Source organism: Bidens hawaiensis, unplaced genomic scaffold (genome assembly GCF_021521415.1).
Source record: "Bidens hawaiensis isolate Kalapana, Puna unplaced genomic scaffold, B.hawaiensis_p1.1 tig00016758_1, whole genome shotgun sequence".
Lineage (NCBI taxonomy): Eukaryota > Viridiplantae > Streptophyta > Magnoliopsida > Asterales > Asteraceae > Bidens > Bidens hawaiensis.
This window is the reverse complement of record NW_027492542.1, coordinates 210954-225823: the sequence shown is the minus strand read 5'-3', so window position 1 is coordinate 225823 and position 14870 is coordinate 210954. Positions and strand designations below refer to the sequence as shown.

The window sequence follows — 14870 nt, the reverse complement described above, 5'->3', positions numbered from 1 at the left end:
AACCATGACATGCTTATATGGCTAACCTAACTTGCTGGCCAAGACATTAACAATTATAATTACAATACAATTATGAAACATAACCAATATGACCTACTTGTCAACATTGGCCCCTCAAATTCACCGACTTGTGACGTGAAGTCTGAAATTACTTCCAACAAGCTATACAAATAGTACACTCTATTACTACTCAAAAAGGTCGGCTTATACACCAGTTCAATGTAAAGTCAGCCTTTTTAAACAGGCCTCTACAAGAAGTATATATTATATATATATATATATGTTGCACACCACCAAGTTTCGAGATGGGGGGAGAAGATAAAGTGTTCAAGCTACACAGAGCATTGTATGGACTAAAACAGCCCCCCCCCCCCCCCCCCCCCGCGCGCTTTTGGTATGAAAGAATTGACAAAACCTACAACAAAATGCATATCATAGAACGAAGAGTGAGCCAATTGTGTACGTTAAACATCAAATTACAATGATCTTATAATTGTATGCTTATATGTAGATGCTATTATCTATACATGTTCATCCATTGAGTTATTAGCTCGGTTTCAAGAAAAGATGATCAGTGCGTATGAATTGTCTTCTTGGCCACTTAAGCTACTTTCTATTACTTGAAGTGGTGCATTATAAGGAAGGGTTATATGTGTGCCAATCGAAGTATGCTATTGAACTCATTAAGCTATGTGTAGTGGGGGTACAAATTTAGGGGATAAGTGACATGCGGCGCACACTCAACAGGGCGGGAATTGCTATTTTAGGGGTGTAATGGTGGTGTTACACACATAACATATTAAAATAATAATATATTCAACAGGAGACAAATTCTCAACCCCCCCCCCCCCCGGTTCGCCCCTCTTATCGCCGGGGGCGGTGTTCCTTCAAAAAATTGCCCAAAATCGCCCCATTTGTAGCCCCGCGACGTACAAGCTTAAGAGGTTTGGGAATTGGGATGTGGAAATGCAAGTTGTCCCTAACAGTTCACGTGAACTGTGGAGAAAAACGCACACTTTGGATGTGTAAAGATGCTTTGAATTATTTGTATTGGAGTCAGTTTGTATTTTGTACTTGTAACTAATGAGATCGAATGTTTAATGAAGTTATTGCTTAATCTGATCTAACAATCCCGGGTAATTCCGTCAACAATATTTCTATGTAAATATCAAGAAAACTTGGAGATCTTTAAGTATAGAATACCAACATCTGGAGATAATCATTACGGTATATATATATATCAAGATATGGTGTAGTTACAGAAACTACTCATAGATATAATCTGCAAGACACCAGAAAGATAATAGTACCTAATAAGAACATACTCCCAATACATTTCATTTTGTTTCTTTTTGTATAATACCTTATAACTTTATTTAACTAAATGCACACTCATACAAACACCAATAATATTGTGGTTTAAGCGGTCGCAATGGGGCCACCGCTGACTCTGTCTTCCACGGTTTTCATAGCTTCGAACCGGGGCTCCTTTGGCTGAAACTTGACAGCAGCATAGAGCTTCATGTAGTCCTCAAATACGAATTTCGGGTACATATTGTTTTTCTCTTGTTCCTTGTTCACTAACTCTGGTGCAGGATAGATGAGTGCATCACTCCCTGGGTTGTAAAATGAGGCTAAGGACATCCGGCCGGTCCCATCAGTCTGAGCAATCACTCTATGCAACACACTCTTGTACCTCCCATTGGTGATCACCTGAGCATGTTTTCAGTACTAAATTGAGCACACGTACCCTTTAATTAATCATTTTTTTTTAAACATATATATGTAGAAGTAGTTTTGTGACTATGAATAAAAATGTGTAATTAATTAATAAATGTAGCTAGGTAGGTACCTCTAGCTGATCACCCAAATTAACAACAATAGAGTGGTGCATGGGTGGAACATCAATCCAGTTGTCTCCCTTAAGTAGCTGGAGCCCGCTGACCTTATCGTCCTGAAAGAGCAAGATGACGCCACCGGCATCCGTGTGGGCCCGGAGTCCCTTGATAAGATCTGGCTTCGGGCAGGGAGGGTAGTTACTGACCTTGGTCCCGAAAGTGGGACCCTTGGCACCATAGAACACCTTCTTTAGGTAACCCTTCTTCAATCCCAGATTCTCACATAGTATGTCTAAAATATCCTCAGCCAGTTTCTCAAGTTGTTTCGCAAATTCCTTCATAACCAACCTGTTGTACAGATAACATATATATTATTTTAGCACCTACGTATTACCTTAATTTGTACGTTGTTGTTTAGGCCTTGAGGTTTATATATTATATAGAACCATATATTGGACTATAACTTATAGTCCTATATATGGTACGCTCTTGACAGAGGGTGTGTATTAGAGTTTTATATTAGATTTATGATTGTATTTGATGTTGCGTTATATTTGTATTATATCGAGTCGATATTAATTTGTAGGATGTATTAATATTAAACATATATATATAAAGAGGGTTCATGATCAATAATATATATTAATCAAGAATGAATTTGATACCATAAACACTTTTAGCATGTTAGCGGTTAAAAAGGCTAGCTACCATGCATGATCTAGAAATCTGATTAGACAATTAAGCGGTAAATTAATTAATATCTACCTGTAGTCGTCTTCAAGATCTGGGACCTCAGAGATGTTGGATTGAGGGAGATGGCGAAGATAGAAAGTGCTCTCCCAGTCCAAATCATCGATTTCGCTTTGAACAGCTTCTAAGCCTTTGCTGGCCACCATCTCTTTAAACCTTGCCTCCATGCACTTCTTGTAGTGACCCTTTGTCATCTTCTCCACAGTGTCCAAAAGCTCAGTTGAGATCCCATGATTCACAATCTTCAAACATCAACTTATTACTTATTAGTATTAATATATGTCAATATTGATAATAAAATATTACTTAGTTATGATGCATATATACCTCAAAGAATCCCCAGTTTTCACAGGCATCATTGATTAGGTTCAGTGTGGCACCTCTTTCTTCTCCATTGAGTTTCTCCATGTCCACAACTGGGAAAGTCTCCATGAGTGTGTTACTTGTGTGTGTGTGTGTGTAAAAGATATGAGATGAGTGTGTGTTTATGTGGAATGAATAGGAGACGAGTATTAATTTATAGAGGTATTAAAGTGTTGATGGAAAATATGGAAGAGGAGTCACGCAAATTGCAAAAACATTATGCAACAATTGTATTGTATTGTATTGTAGGTAGGACCCTTTTAAAAGTTATGGTCATCCAATGGCCACGGGTATACATCATCTCTGGCATCATCCGGGTCGGGTACGTCTAAGCAAAAGTCGCTAGCTGTTATTGGAATGCTGTTTTACACATGTATTGTGACCTTATGCTAGCTTTTTGTATTTTTGAGTTTTGACCATTTTAATTTGGATGCATTAATTCGCTAGCTGTTATTGGAATGCTGTTTTACACATGTATTGTGACCTTATGCTAGCTTTTTGTATTTTTGAGTTTTGACCATTTTAATTTGGATGCATTAATTATTATTATTATTATTAATATTAATATTATTATTATTATTATTATTATTATTATTATTACATCGTTAGGGTATTATCTATATACTGTAAAAAGTGAGTGAACGTGGTACATTGTTTTGGTTATAGTCATTATTGACTTGAATAGAACAGTGGATTATCGCGCATTGTGATGGAACGGTTTCGAATGAAATTTGTATAGCAACGTAGATAAAAATAAGTGCATATATCGCGGAATTTTATAAAACATTATATTTGAAAATAAACAAAATAGGTTACAACAATCGAAAACCTTAAAACGAATACCGACACTAGTTCCAACAATACGGACGGGTATACCATTTTGTTTATTAACGTTAAAGTTTGTATTTTTACATCTACATAGGAACTTTAACGTTAATATGTAAACCAACATATAGTTGTAAAATATTGTATCAACACAAGTTTTTCAAAATACATTCGCATATGAATAATAATATATTGAGACACTTAAAATTATTTTACGTTTTGTTTTTTTATATATTATTATAAAAGATTACATAAAATAGGGATGACATAAAATAGGGGACATAATATAATGATTTTTATAACAAAATAATATAAAAATAAGGGATTATATAATGTTTTTATATATTTTTCAAATAGATCGGATTGCCAAACTAGTAGCGGTGAATTAACTGGTAACAAAATACTCGTATTGGGTTATGTATATCGGAAGAATCAGTCGTTGACCAAGACCAACTTGTATTAACTAATTGAGTTTGCAAACTAACTAGTCCAGTAAGTCATTTCTAAAACTAACTGGTCCGATGTCCTTGGTAAACAAAACACCTCGCCAAGATTATTTTGGTAAACCACTTGTGTGTCGGAAAGTGTAAGATCTACTCCTCTCGATGAAAACATTGTTGCAGTAGTCGTGAATGTTGTTTCTTAGACATGCAAATTCAATGTTCATGACGACTAAACAACAATTAAATGTAGTCGTTTCGGTTGGTTTGTGGCCGCGTGACGTATTTTAAGTGGCTTAGTAAACTATTCGTTTGGTTACCAAAAGTACTCGTCCCGACTGCTTCTAAATATGTATTTTTAGAATTCTATGCAAATGATATGTAAAACTAGAAATATGTTTACAAAAATACCCATTTTAAGAATTCTCCCTCCCTAAATCACATTCACAACCTATGATGTCGTAATAATTATTAATGTTGGAGGACAGTTGCAAATGTTCGAAAAAAGTCATGATTGCGGAACATGTATGTCACACCCCGACCAAAGGCGGAACATGCCGGGGTGCAACGTGATTGGACAAATACACAAGACACTATTAAAGTGACAATATTTAATCAACTCATTTACTTCACAAATCAATAAACAACACATCTTGGTCATACAACAAATTGAACACAAGTAAACAAATATATTGTTCGTTTTACTAATATCCTAATAGTCTTGGTAACGTTTTTCGTCAAGTCCTCAAGTCGATAAAAGTCAAACCTGTAACAATGCATAAAATAATATTTTGTCAACACGTATGTTGGTGAGAAATTTCATAGTTTGAGTATATATAATATGAGCGAAATCCACATACGTATATGAGACTATAAATAAAAGCATCAATCGTGGCATATGAAACATATGTAAATGAGGATCCTTTCTACTCGGTAACAACCGACATACTCGGATAATGAGGCCCTATTATACTAGAACAAGGCTAAGTAGTTAGGGGAGCGTATGATCATACTTAATGAGGCTCAACAACGACATAAAAATAAACACTCGCGTACGTAAAGCATACGAGGCATATAACACACAAAAGAGCAAGTATTCCAAGTATCATATACCCTAAAGTTTGTGGTTTGAGAAACGTGTATAATAAATCATTTTTGTTTTGAATAAGTATGCATGTTACCCCCAAAAGGTAAAAGTGAAAACGGGGGATGAAATGTACTCACCTCGATTGATGAACCGAGAAATAAATAGACAAATAAATGAAGCTCGAACGGTAAACGAACAGATCCGACTTGAAACGATAAAGACCTTGGCTAAAATAAATAATGTAATATATATTAATGAACTTGAAACCATAATGAAACTATATTGGAAACATTGGACGAGAAGGTTCGGTTGTAAATCGGATTATCGGTTAATTTGTTAATGGTTAGGGACTCATACTTAATTGTAATTTAAAATAAAATAATATTATTTTATTTGGGCTTTTAAATAACTAAACCAATATTAAATAGAAACAAGACGGGTTTTAAATCAAGAGTTCGGTTTTCATAACATGAATTTATAATATAGTTTATAATAATATTATTAATGATAATGATAGTAATGATAATATTAAATCTAAAAAAATATGTTATATTTATATATATATATATATAGATAAATGTATAAGATAACGACGATAATAATAATTTCAATAATTATTATTAATAATACTAATATAGTATGATACTAATAATAATAGTTAAAGAATAAAAATCTTGGTATTAATTTAAAGTGTTGTTAATAAAAATAGTAATAATAATAAGGAATATTGATAGTAAAAATGATATCATACTCGATGTCGGTTCGATTTCTAAACTAGTTCACAAAATAACTATATTAATATTATTGGTAGTAATTAATGATAAAATATGATTTTAATAGATAATAATAATAATAATAATCTTGTTAATAATAGTTTTAACTTCAATATTTATAATAATAATGGTAATAATAATAATATTAATAATAAATACATATAATAGTAAACTTAACATATTTATACTAATAATAGTAAACTTATCATATTAATACTAACGATATATAATAGTAATACTAAATAAATGTAATGCTAAGTTAAACTTAATAATACTAATAATAATTTCTACGTAGTGATATTAGTATTAATTAGTGAAAATAAGTTTGTTAAGTATGTACAACTAATAATACCAAAACCGGTCTAGAACGAGACCCGAACCCGAGACCTCTAGTTCAACAACTCGTGTATAACCAACCGAACCAAAATAACAATTGTTAAATTTAAACCCACAACCAAATTCAAAACAACACTATCTCCAATCCAACTCGTTTCAAGGTATAACCGAAAGATAAAACCGATTATTAATGATTTAAATCTAATAATTGATATACGAAAATTAATAACACCAAGATCCAAATTAGTTTACCTATTAGGTGATTACGAGGTTGCCGGATGTAAGGCCCCGTTACCAGTAGCCCTACTTTCGTGTTGGATTTACTCATAAACGCAGTTCTAAATATCATAGTTAATTAAAACATTCGTGGAAAATTAAAAACTTTCATAAAACATTTCATAACAATCCAAAACTTGTCTTAAACAAACAACTTGTCTTTCAAAACAAAGTAATTAAAACATATCACGTCTTGAGCCTTCTGATGCCAGCCTCTTATTCAATGCCACATGTCTCCTCAAGCGAGCTGCCTCATCCTACTCACCTGCGTGCATACTAAAAGTCAGCTACGCTGAGTGAGTTCTAGTTAATCATACATTATACAATACACACAAACTTATATTCTTTCATTCATACTTTCTTTTGTACTAACTTGCTTTCATATCTTACGTTATAAAGAGCATTACGCCCTACATTCCTCGAGTATTATTAGGGCTCGGTACCCTCCTTCCTCGAGTATTATTAGGGCTCGGTACCCTCCTTCCTCGAGTATTATTAGGGCTCGGTACCCTCTTTCCTCGAATATTAGTATGGTTCGGTTCCCTAGTTCTCGAATATTAGTAGGGTTCGATTCCCTCTTCGTTACCATACAACCATACATCATACCTCGAGTATTATTAGGGCTCGGTACCCTTTTCATAACCATACAACCATACAACCATCCTTTCCTTCTTTTATTAACTTTATCACGTTCATACACATAAGCATACATATCATACTTACCTTATACATAGCGTTACAACCTGACAGTACGTTCAATATCCGAAGATCGTTCACGTACCATCAAGCCATCATTCATACATATCACATTATTCACATAAGGCATACATTTATCTCTTAGTATAAGCGTATTAACAAACATATTGAGTATGCACACAGCCCCGAAAACATAACATATAAATGGGGCTAGAAACTCACCTGAACACGGTTACGTTCACCGTTAATTGTTATTCCTTTCTTGAGCTGTGCACGGCTAACTGTATAACAATTACATGTATTAATTAACTATCACTACCCATATCATTTTTCTAGTCTATTGTAATCCCACAACGAACGGGGGTCCGGGGGCAGCGGGGTTCTAGGGGCGGCAGCCCCTAGCAGGGTCCAAGGGGCAGAGCCCCTGGTTGGGGTCGAGCTGTCTTAACACATTTTTCATTAGGTTTTTAATTTATTTTCTAATTTTCTAACTCCAGCGAACTTATCAGTAAGCGAACTTAACAATAAGCGAATTTAACATTAAGCGAACTTATCGTTAGCGAACTTAAGCATAGGCGAAATTAGTGTTCGGTGAAGTTAACCCTAAGCAAACATATGCCAGGCGAAGTTGTCACTAGGCGAAGTTATATATTAGCAAACTTAACCAGCGAAGTTCACACAGCAGCGAACTTATAACCTCAGCGAAGTTGGTTTGGCGAACTTGGCCTGGCGAACTTGGCCTGGCGAACTTGGCTTGGCGAACTTAGCTTGGCGAACTTAGCTGCAGGCGAGGTTACCTGCAGGCGAAGTTGCCCAGCTGCCGCCTATGTTCAATCTTAATCCCCCACAATCATATCTGTTTTAACGTGAAATTCTTGGATACGATATTTAACCAACTCACGATCAATCCTATGGTCGTTTTTGGATAAGATTTGGCCCGAAAACGCATAAAGTTGGGACCTTTAAGCTCAAAATGTTCGATACTAGTTTTAAGGGTTCATTTAATTGATCCGCACAGGTTTATGGGTTCATTAGTTTCGTTTTAGCATCAAGTTTAGAACTTTACGTTTCATTTATATCCGATCTTTACTCGTTCTAAGTTTCAAGACTAAACGTTTATAAAAACGTAATCTTTAGGACCAAAACATACCTTAACGGGTTCGTTTGGTTTCGTTTGGCTTGGTTATGAACTATAGATCTTGTGTTTATCTTGTATGCTAAAGATCTAATCACCAACTACTGCTCGCTTGGCTTCGTTCCTCTCCCCTAGCTAACGACCGAATATAGTGGTGTAGGGTGTGTGTGTATTTTGAGTGTGTAGGGATTTATGAAAGATGGAAATGATAGTTAGGGTTTTAGGATGGTTTAAGGGGTATTTATATCCCTTAAAGCCCATGGACCTAAGGCCCATTCCCTTTGATCCATCTTAATTAGTCCGAGTCCATGATCTTTATAAATACTAATTTATTGTTCAGGCCCAATAACTAAATGAGACTTTTTTTATTAAATACGAAATTTAGGACGTTACAAGTCGGAGATGAAGACACGGAGGGAGAGAGAGACTGCTGAGATATATATATATATATATATATATATATATATATATATATATATATAGAAGAGAGAGGGACGGCTGACGGAGAAAACCACGGCGGCCGGAATTCCGGTCGCCGGAAAAACGCAAAAGAAGAGAGAACGAGGGGGGGTTCTGCGGTGCTACCGGGTCAGGGGGAAAAGGGGCTGCCGGAAGTTCGGGGTCACCGGAAAACGAAACCGAAGGGGAAAAGGGGAGCGGCCGTAGGTGGTGGCGCGGGTGTGGTGGCCGGAGGCAACTTCTCGCCGGAAATGGAGGGTTAACGGGAGGTGAGAGTAGTGTTCGGAGGTGGTGGGGTGTCGCCGGAAAAACGAGGGAGATGGGCTGCTTGCCGGAAACACCGTCGCGGCTGCCGGAAAACGGGTAGGGGTGAGTGGAGGGGCGGCTGTGTTGTTTGTGATGAAGGTGGTGGCCGGAGACGGGGGTGGCGTCGGCTGTGGCGGCGGCGGCCGGAAAACAAAGGGAGGAAGAAGATGATGGAGGTTGTATGTTAATGTGGGTAGGGTTAGGGTTTTGGGTTGGGATATATGTATGTATATTTTCATAACAAGCCCTCCAAGTTCTAATGGTTGTTTAAAACGAGTTTAAAGGTTTCTAATGCTTATGTTGAGTCGGGTTCACGTAATAAAAGTTTACAAAACGAAAGCAACTCGAGACTCGAATTTGACGGATGTCACAATGTACATACCCAATAAAAGTCAATAGCATTTGGAATAATTGTGTTTGATGTTTTTATGTTTTAATGGATAATGCTACAACTTGATTGATAAAAATTGAGTTCCAAGCTATCATAAGTTGCAATCTGAATAAAAAATTTAGTCAGTTGGTAAGGTTTCATTTAAGTCAATAAAACTTCAAAAAATTAGGTAACGATTTGTGACATTTGTCCGAGTGGCACATTAATACTTGATCCTTGACTATGTACATATGTAGCTCTTTCTATGGGTTCAAAATCCAACCTACTTTTAACAACAATAGTGGCTAATTAATCCTAATATAATATGCTAATAGTATATATATCTGTTAGTCATCAAATGCATACGTTTCATTTTACAGCTTTTATGAAATTTACAATATGCAATGCAATAAAATCTCACTTCTTAACAAAGAAATACATTTTCTCTACTCAAAATGATTAGAGATGGCAAAATAAAGCTCGAGCCCTGCTAGTATAACGAAACACAAAACATCCGGAACCGGTATTCCCAAACTTGGGTGGATTTGGAATTCATTTTAAAGTTTTTTCGCGAGTGTGAGATGTATATGAGATTATATGATACCCGACCACCCGTTTTAATTTGTTATTGAAGAGGTATGCACCCGCCCTAACATCGAGCGGGGCGGGTCAACCCACAAGATATAGATAAGAGGCTTGAAATCAAGATGTCATGAAGGCACAAAGCCAAAACCTATGCGCATGGCGCATATCACATATGCTCACGCATATCACATATGCTCACGCATCACATATGCTCACGCGTATCACATGCTCACGCACCATATATGCTCACGCATATCACATCTGCGCGTGGCGCATCTGCGCGTGGCGCATATCACATATGCTCACGCATCATATATGCTCACGCATATCACATCTGCGCGTGGCGCATATCACATATGCCCACGCATCAAACATCTGCGCATGAAACATCTGCGCGTGAGAATAAAGAGAAGACCTCGCGCATCCTCAGGATAGGCGCATATCACACATGCACATAATCAACCTCGTCCTTATCCAAATCAGGATAAGGACAACCCTGATTGTGCTCATCAGACAACCTTCCAGAAGGTATCCTTTAAGGAATAAAGAATATGCTGATGTTGACAGCTGCCAATGAAAGGTGGACAACTCAGCAAAACCCATGTGCTACCACGTGATTGCACATGGGTCAGGTGAAATACCTTGGTCAGAGAATAATCAATGAAAAAGCACCAGGTGTCCTAAGGACACGTGGCGCGAAGCAATAGGAGGAGGCCAAAAAGGCCCTAATGGGACCTGAGCCCAATGATTGGAAACCCTAACACTATAAATACCACACCACCTCTACAAGGGGAGGTAAGCAAGAAAATACACTCTAAATCCTTACTCACTCTCAGATTATTATTATCTTCTCCTACAATCTCTTATTCTCACACCGGAGGGTTACCCCAAAGAGGACCCCTCTGTCCCTTTCTGAGGGGTAAGTTTACGGTGCTGCTCATTTTGTAGGTGGAAGAATTCATACTCCGGAGAACCATCGGTGATATAGCACACTCATACCCGAGGAAAGTTGATCGTCTACCAGTGAGCCGATCCACGTTTCTTCATTGGCGCCATCACCTGTTACAACGGCAACAAAATCTCATCAGTTTTCTCTGAAAAACTTCACCATGGTTTCCGGTGTTCGAAACAGCGATCAAGTTCTGGAGGATAATGAGCTTGAGGATGTTAATGAGGGACAGCAGTTTCTGGGGGCGCCGCGTGATACTGCGCGCACCACCAGTAACCATCCCTTCATCACAACACCTCATAGCCAGACTGAAACTCCTCCAGACGATCTCATGTTCCAGAATCTGACTGGTGCAAAACAAAAAGGACCAATGGGTCCAGAAGTTGAAACCAATGACCCTAAAGAATGGCTCATAAACGAAAACGGCGTTTAATGGACAAGTACAATGAGCTGGTCAAACACAAAAAGTTAGCCGACTTAACACAAAGGCTCGCATTTGATAAGCAAACCATTCATGGAACAACAAAAAGGGCGCGCGCGCCGGAAGATGATCACTCTGTTCACACCGAACATGCTGATTTTAGTGATGAAGAAGTGCACAGCATGAGGAAGACGCGAGATACTCATGCAGGAGGCTCACAGCTCCGCGCGCACATGAACATAGCGCCTGGAGCCAAAGCCGATCTGGATCTGTACACACCGTACAACCCACCAGCGAGAGGGCAAGTGGACGTAACCACACCATACAGGCCAGCCATCTTGGTGAAGCATTCAAAATTCACTGAGCGCATCGCGAAGGCTCCCATTCAACACAAAACCAAGATGCCAAGTGGGTTGGGCAAGTACGATGGTACAACAGATCCAGACGATTTCTTACAAGGTTTTTACAACACTGGAAACCTAGAAAGCTGGACGATGCCAACATGGTGTCACATGTTTGCTCGCTGCCTCACGGGCGCGGCGCGTGTCTGGTTCGAAAGCTTGCCGACTGGACAAATCGATGGGTTCGAAGAGCTATTGGAGAAGTTCCAAGCTCACTTCGTACAGCAGCGCAGACACACGCGCGACCCCGATGACATCATGCACTGCGTGCGCAGGAATGATGAAACAATTGAAGACTACATAACCCATTTCAACCAGGAATCTCTTGCAATTGGAGGTATCACTGAGCAAGTCTTGCGCGTGGCCTTTATACGAGGTGCGCGCAGTGATCAACTCCGCAGAGCTCTCGTGAGCAGAGATGGCATGCCAACCACTTGGGCCAAGCTAATGGAAGCATCGCGAGTCTTCGCGCGAAATGAAAAACAAATTGCCCAAGATAGAGCAAGAGACAGAGGGCATCAAGCAGAAGCACCGCGCAACAACGAAAGGAGGGGCAAACAAAACTCTGTATGGTCCAGGTTGCAACAAACCAGTTTTTCTCCCGCAGAAAAGCAGGCGCAACCAAGTTCACCCCAGCCCCAAAAAGACACTCGTAATCGCGGAGAGGGTGACAAGAGGGAAGGCGGCAGAGAGCCTAACAGACCTCTACCAAGAATATGGACTCCCCTCACTAAAACGCCTTCACAAGTGTTAAGCACAGAGAATGTCCAGTTTAAAAGCCCCAAGCCACTACACTATAAGGGACCACCAAACAGTGGCAAGTATTGTGAGTTTCACAAGTCCACAGGGCACAACACCGATGCATGCCACCATTTGAAGGATGCGATTGAAAGAGATGTGAAATCAGGAAAGTTGGCTCACCTGGTGAAAAACCCAAGACCAGAGAATGAACAACCAAATGGAGCCTCAGCCAGTAAAAAGTTCAAAAGAATCTGTGTAGCCGAGGGAGGAAGGCTGGGGCAAAGATCGAGAAAGAGAAGCGCGCAAGTCCAAGGAGATTGGCGCGAGCAACAAGTAATCTTCCCAAGAATCAGAGGAGGCCCGTCTATCAGCAGTCCTCTAGTCATCACTACACACATTGCTCATTATGAGGTGTCAAAAGTCCTGGTGGACACCGGCAGTGAATCAGACATCATGTATGAGCAATGTTTCAGGAAGTTGGATCCAGCAGATCAAGCAAGGCTCGAAATTGTGAATGCACCAATCTCGGGTGTTACAAATGAAATTATTCACCCCCTAGGTCAGATACAATTTGAACTAACTATGAAGGATGAGAAACACAAGCGAGCTGAAATTGTCAACTTCTTGGTCTTGCCCACCACTTCATGCCACAATATGATCTTGGGTAGAGGAACGATTGCCCAATTCAACGCCATACCGTCGCCAGCGCACGGCGCGTTGGGGTTCCCAACACCAACAGGTGTAACATTTGTATACCGAGATCATTTGTGCGCAGTGACAAGTATACCGCGGGAAGGGAGAATGAAACTTCCAATGGCAAACAACGCGCCAGAGGAATGGATTCTCAACCCAAAATTCCCAGAGCAAACAATCACAATTGGAGCTACGATATCAGACGACACAAGGTTGAGAATGAAAAGATTGCTCACAACGTATATGTCGGTCTTCGCGTGGCAACATTCTGATATGACTGGGGTTCCGCGAGACCTGGCGCAACATTCTCTCAACACGTTCAAGTCTGTAGAGCCAATTGCTCAAAAGAAGAGAGTCATGGGGGATGAGAAGGCAAAGGCCATGAATGAGCAAGTAGAGGATCTACTGCGCGCAAACATCATCCGCCCAATACGATACCAGACATGGGTAGCCAATCCTGTGATGGTAAATTAGAGCAACGGGTCATGGAGGATGTGCATTGACTTCAAGGACCTCAACAAAGCATGTCCAAAAGATTGTTACCCCCTCCCAAACATTGACGCGAAGGTGGACTATGTGGCGCCATTTAAGCTCAAATGTTTCCTGGATGCCTATAAGGGCTATCACCAAATTCAAATGGCACCACAAGATGAGGACAAGACTGCCTTCAGAACTGACAAGGGTGTTTTTTGTTACACAAAAATGCCCTTTGGTTTGAAGAATGCAGGAGCCACTTACCAAAGACTCATGGATGCGGTTTTCAACGAGCAAATTGGAAGAAACCTAGAAGTCTACGTGGATGATTTGGTGATTAAAAGCAGGGAGGAAAAAAAAATGCTCAAAGACATCGAAAAAACCCTTTGGCGCCTAAAGGAAGTAAACATGAAGCCCAACCCGAGCAAATGCACATTCGGCGTAGAAGAAGGGAAATTTCTAGGTGTAATGGTCACCAAGGATGGTTTCAAGGTGAACCCACAGAAGGTGGAGGCTATCCTTGACATGCCCTCACCATCCACCATGAAGGAAGTTCAAAAGTTGAATGGTAGATTGGTATCAATCAACAGGTTCCTGGCGAACCATGCAAGCAAATCTACCCCATTTGTTAACACATTGAGAAATTGCTTAAAGAAAAGCCAATTCAAGTGGACTCCTGAGGCCGAGCAAGCTTTCAATGAGATAAAAGAATGTCTGATAAATCTGCCCGCGCTCACAGCTCCACTTCCTGGTGAAACTTTAACGTTGTACCTGTCAGCAGGAGAGCGCGCCATTGGCGCAGTGTTGTTGGTGGATCGCAAGGGAATCCAAACACCAATCTATTATGTAAGTCGGGTGCTGACAGATCCTGAGACGCGCTACTCCATCATGGAAAAGTTAGTTTTATCACTAACGCATGCGTCGCGCAAGCTTCACAGATATTTCAATGGTC

General features: G+C 39.4%; 1 protein-coding gene across 1 annotated transcript; it reads right to left on the bottom strand.

Moving 5' to 3' along the window:
- Nucleotides 1-1256: 1256 nt before the first annotated feature.
- On the bottom strand, nt 1257-3087 carry LOC143552060 (1-aminocyclopropane-1-carboxylate oxidase-like). The gene is made up of 4 exons (XM_077042362.1): nt 2916-3087; nt 2604-2830; nt 1853-2186; nt 1257-1713 (listed from the first exon to the last, which is right to left on the bottom strand). Exons 1-4 carry the CDS (start codon nt 3018-3020, stop codon nt 1420-1422), a joined length of 960 nt encoding a protein of 319 aa, XP_076898477.1. The 5' UTR covers nt 3021-3087; the 3' UTR covers nt 1257-1419.
- Between the last annotated feature and the right edge of the window lie 11783 nt (nt 3088-14870).